Here is a 7,275-nt window from a genome sequence, read left to right as displayed (position 1 = left end):
GTGGATAAATGTAAATGGGTAGATGGTTGGTGATGAAGAACTGTGCGGTCTGTGGACCACACAAGTAAGTAAAACTTATTCATTAGTGCCAATGTTCCGGCCAGAACTATTCATATTCATATATTCATGTATAAACTATTCATGTCTTTCAACACTATTATGTATCCATAATGTTATTAATTTTATTATGTTCTAATCAGTCTGTATATTCTTTTATTTATCTGTTTTTTTTTTAGCCCTGATGAAGGCTTGAAATTCTGGACGAAACGTTGGCACAAATATATTCGTTTTTACTTAATTGTGTTCTTCACTGACCGCACCCAGAATTATCATCTTATTATTTATTATAATTCCAACAATGAAGTAGATCACTGAACATAAAAAAAAACGCTTACACACTATTATACTACATATACATGTATTATAAAAAAGAATTTCTAGCTTTAGATCAAGATACGGGATTGAATTCCAGAATCTGCCATCAAAAGATGCAGTTTTGAGTTTTTTTCTCTTTCCTTTAATCTTTAAGAAATTTTATATATATTTTAATCTAAAACTAAAAACATTTCGTACACTATAATCTGATATGAAATTATAATATAGGATATTTTACCATTAAGTGGCCTCAGTAAAAATATGAATTAAGGATCGCAAAATAAGAAAAAAATCTCTATGAGCATAAAAGTCTAATAGTGCTTTGGTTATATAACTTAGGATATATTTACGTGTAAATATTTTCATTGTCTGTAATTATTTCGGTTATAATAAATAAATTAATTTATATTCTAACTACTTTATTATAAATATCGTCACAGGAGCAGCCGTACGGAACGGCAATGGCTATGTGCTTTTAACAAAATAGAAAAACATATCAATCTAATTATTATAATAAAAATTCTCAACTTTAATTATATTCGACATTTAAATGCATTAAAAAAAAATATATATAGATTTTTAATTTTTAATATGGTTATGTATTGGACCGGCCCTTACAGTAGTTATATTTTTAAAATGATGGGTACTAGATAAAAATCATTTCGAATTTATAAAAGTGAGGCAAATGATTTTTTTTTTTTTTTTTGGAAAAGCGATACCTAATAGCCTAATTACAGTTGTACAAGTAAACATTTAAATTCATTCTATTTCCTTACATTGTTAATTCTTAAGTTTTTTTTTCCATATTATTGTAATCTTTTGTAGTGATTTCGAGTGACGCATCAAGTGACATGAGCAAAGTGGGTTGAAATCTCTGTCTAATAAAAAATTATGTTAAAAAACGTTATAATAACATCACAAGTTATATATGAATAAAATTTCCAAAAATCCTGCTGATTTTTAAATTGGAAAAGAGAGGGGTTATAAAAGCTAAAGGAAGAAGGGAAGATTAACTTCTATGTTGTGGTAGACTAATGGTATAAATATCGACCTTCCCAATCTGTCTATAAAAGGTTGGAAGCCGTTAGGATTAACGTCTTTTTTACCCTAGTAGAAGTGCAGTCAAACCAAACAAGCAAACAATTTTGTGCCAATGCGTATATTGACAATGGTTTCTCGTTGTCAAAAAAGTAATATAAATCATTCTAATGTTCCTAATGTGGGAAGAAGCAGATGATACTAACAAAATATTAGTTTTATATAATGTTTCTTTATTAAGATTTTGCAAGGAACACTCTTCTTACCTTGACCCATGCTTCCAGTAGCTCCGGGAACTCGGACATCCAATCCTTGGACGGTATAACATCTCTAGACCTCTCCTTCCTGTTCTGAGATATTACCTGGAGACCCTCCTTGACAGCCTGGGAAGGAGAAGTGGCGATGACGCAGGTGATGTGGAGAGGAACCGTCTTTGGGGTCACCTTCGCCTCCCTGAAGCCGAGGGGCGGCGGGGGCAGTTGGGCCGGCTGCTTGAGAACTGTCATTCGCGGCACTCGCAGCCTCGGTCGTGTTGGGCACCATCGCTTCTCGATCTCCCTCACCTATGGAATAATGGGGCATTAACCAGTAGAATATTATAACATCATGATTCATGCATGATAATATAACATGTCGTTCGAAACGAATAAAAAACAGCGAACCGTTTCGGCTCTAGAAGGAAATTAGCATCTTTTCTTACATCAAAATACAAAGACATTTTATCAAAGTTTTGGAGATGAGCGAGCATAGAGTGGCGACTTCGTTCAAGAAAAAAACAAAGATTCGATGGGTGGATGGAGTGGGGCAGAATCTTTGGCAACTGAAGATTTTTGCTACAAACTCAGATAAAGATGATAGGTGGTTGCTGATCAGGCCAAGGGTAGAGTCTGCTATGCCTATAGAAGAAGATTCTTCCTTAGAGGCAAAATTAGAGAATCAGTAATCCACTTTCGTAAACTATCACAATAGTTTAATGCAATTTAAAAGCTTCTGATCCACTTATAAAAACAAAGTTTGAAATTCCTTAGAAAAATTTACATCCATTACTTTAAAAAAAATAATTGTATAAATTATCTTGGGAAGGGTTATGTATTAATGTATCAATTTCCGAAAAAAAAGAAGCTTCATACAAATTTTACTCTAAAATTTTTAGATTTTTTATTTTAGATTTATTTATTGATACATATTACAATCTGCCACACAGTTGTGGGCAATAGGTAATAGTGATGAATGATCGCATACATACTAAAATAAATAAAAACAAAATAAAATAAAAAAAAAAAAATAAAAAACTCTCTTAAAATATATACAAACAAAAGAATAGACAAGATGAACATAATCAAAATATCTGTATGAAAAATAAATAAATAAAATAACATAATGATAAAATAATATATACAATATTTACACAATCGACCTGAGGATCCCTGAGCCCACTCTATACCCCACGTGTAGAGAAGAGCTCAAAAGATCCCAGCGCATCGCATCACTGGTAATGAGCCAGTGGAGGCTGAGCATACTCACAATTAGATAACGTTTCAGGTCTAAATCTTCCAATTCAACTCTTGGAAAATAATTGTCTAATTTACATTCTATTCACTTTATCAAATTATAAATCAGTGGTATCGATTAAGATTGTAATTGAACTATAAATAGAAGGTCTGAATACTATAGAGATGAACTAATGAAATCGAGAAAGGTAACGATGATTTATAATTTGACAATATTAATTTTTATGAGAATTAGACAATTTGTCTTATACCAGGAATTAGATTTGGAAATGCACAGTTTTAGGTTCGAAACATCTAATTTATGAACGAAATGTGTAAAACGTTTTAAGGGTGTAATTTCCCCTGGAAAATTCTACATTGCAGTTTAATTTACACCACATTACACTCTTGAATCTATTACAGTTTGAGTTTTTTTTAAAAATTATTTCTAAGCTTTTAAAATTGGTATACAGTTTCTAATCCAAAATGTTTACGAATTCTTATTTACAATGGACATCAGCAGATAGCAATGAAAATCCCGTAGCTATTAAATTACCCTAATGATTGGATTCTAATCTCTTCACGATATTTCCATTCTAACCTTTCTCACAATATCCTTGTACTTGCTCATTTCTTCATATACTCCGTTGACTTCTCTACAGACAGGGACGGACAGAAAGATGAAGTCATTGTATTTCTCGATCCCTGGCATTTCATTTATAATTGGAAAAGGCACTAGTGCAATTATTATAACATATACTTATCAATTACCATAATAGAATGTGATAAATAAAACATGTGAAGTGTAAATATCTTGTTTTTATTAGTGTAGTTGCTGTATTAACTGCAGTATTTTTATACCCTAATACTTATGATATATTATTATTTTTCTTAAATATCTTTGTTCAAATTTACAGATGTACATAATAATACATTCAGTAAATTTTATTTCAGTTATAATGGTGTGATACAGGCGTGTAGAGAAACTACCCATTGGTAGCATTCTAATGACGTTTTTACATTAACAGGTCTCGTGGCCATTTCTTTTCAGGCGTCCCCCTCGGAGGATTGTCAGGAATGGAAGAAGAAGCTAGGTTAGAAACTAGTGGGTTTGGGTGGTTAGGAAGTTTATAATGGAAGAAATAATATCTAGTTCGAGCTAGGTTGGTTACATTTGGAACATTCAGGTATTTATGTATGATTTTATTTGTGACAAAGTATGGAGCATTGAGAATTTCACGAATAATTTTAGATTGTAAGGATTGGATACGAGAGGAATTCGAAGGTTTAGTGGAGGCACAGAGCTCAACTTTGTATGTCAAGATTGGCCTTATTACAGTCATGTAGATCAGTCATTTGAAATGAATTGGAAGTTTAGACCGTTTGAACAGTTAGTGCTGTAATAGTCGAGATCGACGTAGCGTTTCCTCGATTTATTTTAAAGTACATTTCGAAAAAGGATCTAGGAGAATAAATCAACACCAATTACTTTACGATCCATGAAAGGAGCAACAAAAAGGAAGAGAGAACAATATAAAAAAACAAAACAAAAGGGGATGCAAACTTTTTATTGGAGGGAGAGCATGAATATATAGGGTGTAATAAATTTTAATATTTGTAAATTAAACAATAATTAAAAGGTTCCCAATTCACAAACGTGAAAAGTTTCTATTCACATAATATTCTTTCACATAGTGTAATATAGACACAAGAAATAATAACTAAATTCCAAATTGAAAAGGGGAGGAATTTCAACCAGCGTACAAGAAAAAAGTTATCCGATAATGCTGAAATTTGGACAAATGCACAAACCCGCTGACAATGCAATGTGATGTTATCATTGAGATCATCTGATGATAAATAAGTTTTGTAAAACGGAACGGCTGAATTTGAAGCTAGTTGGCACATAAGTTTCGCAATAATATGTGAAGTATTTCTTAGGATGGTATTAACTTATTTTATTTATGAAATGTAGAGTCATCAAATCGATTGAATAACACGAAAACATCTGACTACAATTAATACAAAGGTCTCCTTTAGGCATGATAACTCAACCTTAGAACCTAGGGCGTTTCTGGGTCAAGTGTCCTAACGTAAAATATGAATTAACGATTTCAAAATTAGAAAAAAAATCTCCATGAAAATATTATCGTTAATGTTTTTTTTAGGTTATAATAAATAAATTAATGTATGTTATAACTACTTTATTAACGAAATTTGAACATTAGTATTCATATTAAATGTTGCCTAAAGCGATTATCTTGAGATATGCTTTCACATGTTTCTTCCACTCCATCAGTGGCCTAACGGTGTTATTGTCATACTCTTCAGATCTGAAACCAATGGATTTTTAATTGAGAGTGACGTTACACAAAACTCTGGTTAATTACCTTAATTCTTCACCATGAATGATAATCGGAACTTACGAAACAATAACACTCACCGCCAGGTCACTGCTTGATAACATTTAATATGAATGATAATATTAAGTTTCGAAAAGTAGTTGGAACACATATTAATTCATTTATTTTAATCTAAATAATTATAAATTATTTATTAAATTTATTATAATCTCCTGAACAAAGCTCTATCGGATGTACTTTCATAGGCAATGTTTTTAGGCTCTTAATTCATATTTTATGAGTTAATAATGCCCATAACATCAGCCCAATAGAACAGTAGGGCTGATTTTAATGAATTATGCTTGCATATTTTTTAAATCCTAGTAATGATTCCTTAGGCATTTATATTTCCTAATAGTTTTCTACTGTGACTCATTTTTACTAATTAGTTTGCCATATATCATTAAGATATTTTAATTAAAGGTCAGTTTTGTAGGATGAATCAGCTGAATTTGCAAGATTCATTTCCACACATTTCCTAATACCCTCTTTTAGGACTGTATGAGCCAATAGTCATAAAAGGTTGGGTCATAAGCTCTCTAAAAAGCCATTTTAACGGAAATTGGCATAAATTCGTCTTTTAAGCATAGTTAATCAGTCCTTAAGTATTTATTACTTAACAGCAGTAGAAAATATGTTCTTTAACTTGATGAAAAGGGGCTGAGTAAAACGAAATTTGGTATGAAAGTATGTTATATCACAACGTCTTAAATACGCCATCGCTTTAAAGATATAACACTTTGTTAAAATAAAAAACTCAACAGTGCCTTTCATCTATTATATTAATATTTAAATTAATGTTTCGATTAATTAATATTTAAATTACAAGTGACGCATTTGAGAGAGAAGGGCCAGGATCTTCCAGAGTTCTCCGATCCCTTCTCCGCAAGTTGAGGAACAGCTGGATTCAGTGTTCCATAGGCTTATTGTAAATACAAACGATTTTTTTAAAGATATTAGTTTACTTTAAGTTTAATTTTTTTCTCTCTCTTCTCTTCTTTTTCTTATTTTGTTTTCATTGAATTTATATATTTGTAAATATGGTACGAATGAGCTTTATAATCAGTATTACCGTTGTCAAAATATAAGATAGAATGTAATATTACACAATAACAAAAAAAATTAAATAATTTCGTTCACTCTTCATTAATATAAAATAATTAACACGGAACTAAACGAAACGATGCATACATATTTTTTTTCTTATTTTATATGCGTCCAGAGGGTATTCCCAATGAACGGCTAAACGGAATCTGTAACTGTATAGAACTTCCTCATTAAATACCAGTTGTTATAAATTATTAATAGATGCAAGAAACGAGTTTTTTTCTCAATTTACGCACTCTTCCTTACGTAGAAATGGACTAGCACATTTTATGTATTTTTACATTTTTCCAAAAATAATTTTTACCTTGTAGCCAATTTAATATCAATAAGGTTTAAGAAGTATTAAAAACTACGATATAAGATAACAGAAGTAATAAGTTCACATATTTGTGGAAGGAATAATTGTTAATTTTTCAAGTAGCTTTGTTAAAAAATATATTTTGGAAAAAATGTAGAAACTAAATCTGTGGTTTGATGACGCAAGATAAATGTAAATATTTATGTGCAAGGACAAATATGTCTTGTAAATGAACATATTGACATGGTCATTAATGAAAATAACCAGGTCTTTTCAAACCTATCTGTTCCTACGGACTTGAACTTTGGGGAACAACTACACCTTCGGACTGTTGTATCCAATCCTTTCAATCCAAAGTCCTTAGAACCATAGTCAATGCACCCTATTACGTTTCCTACATATCACTACACCATGACCTTCATATCACTTTTATCCTTGACTTCATACCATCCAAATTCTCAAATTCCATATAAACCTTTCAAATGATCTTAACCCTTTAGTTCAATCCTTATCTATCTATCTATCTATCTATCTATCTATCTATCTATCTATCTATCTATCTATC

At 31.0% G+C, this 7,275-nt stretch overlaps 2 protein-coding genes across 2 annotated transcripts in view; one reads left to right on the top strand and one right to left on the bottom strand.

Moving 5' to 3' along the window:
- Nucleotides 1-3,696, bottom strand: part of LOC106683445 (uncharacterized) — an 8,378-nt gene extending 4,682 nt beyond the window's left edge. The window contains exons 1-2 of the mRNA XM_014424929.2: nt 3,505-3,696; nt 1,680-1,976 (exon numbers count right to left, since the gene is read on the bottom strand). Coding sequence (XP_014280415.1) covers nt 1,680-1,976; nt 3,505-3,615 — 408 coding nt within the window. The 5' untranslated portion in view covers nt 3,616-3,696. The remainder of the gene's footprint in view (nt 1-1,679; nt 1,977-3,504) is intronic.
- LOC106683444 (arylsulfatase B) overlaps nt 1-7,275 on the top strand; it is a 124,779-nt gene that overhangs the window by 81,753 nt on the left and 35,751 nt on the right. The window lies entirely within an intron of this gene.

The sequence above is a fragment of the Halyomorpha halys genome, unplaced genomic scaffold, assembly GCF_000696795.3.
Source record: "Halyomorpha halys isolate HHAL.00 unplaced genomic scaffold, Hhal_1.1 Scaffold483.1, whole genome shotgun sequence".
In the NCBI taxonomy this organism is placed as follows: domain Eukaryota; kingdom Metazoa; phylum Arthropoda; class Insecta; order Hemiptera; family Pentatomidae; genus Halyomorpha; species Halyomorpha halys.
This window is presented reverse-complemented; position numbering and strand designations above follow the sequence as displayed.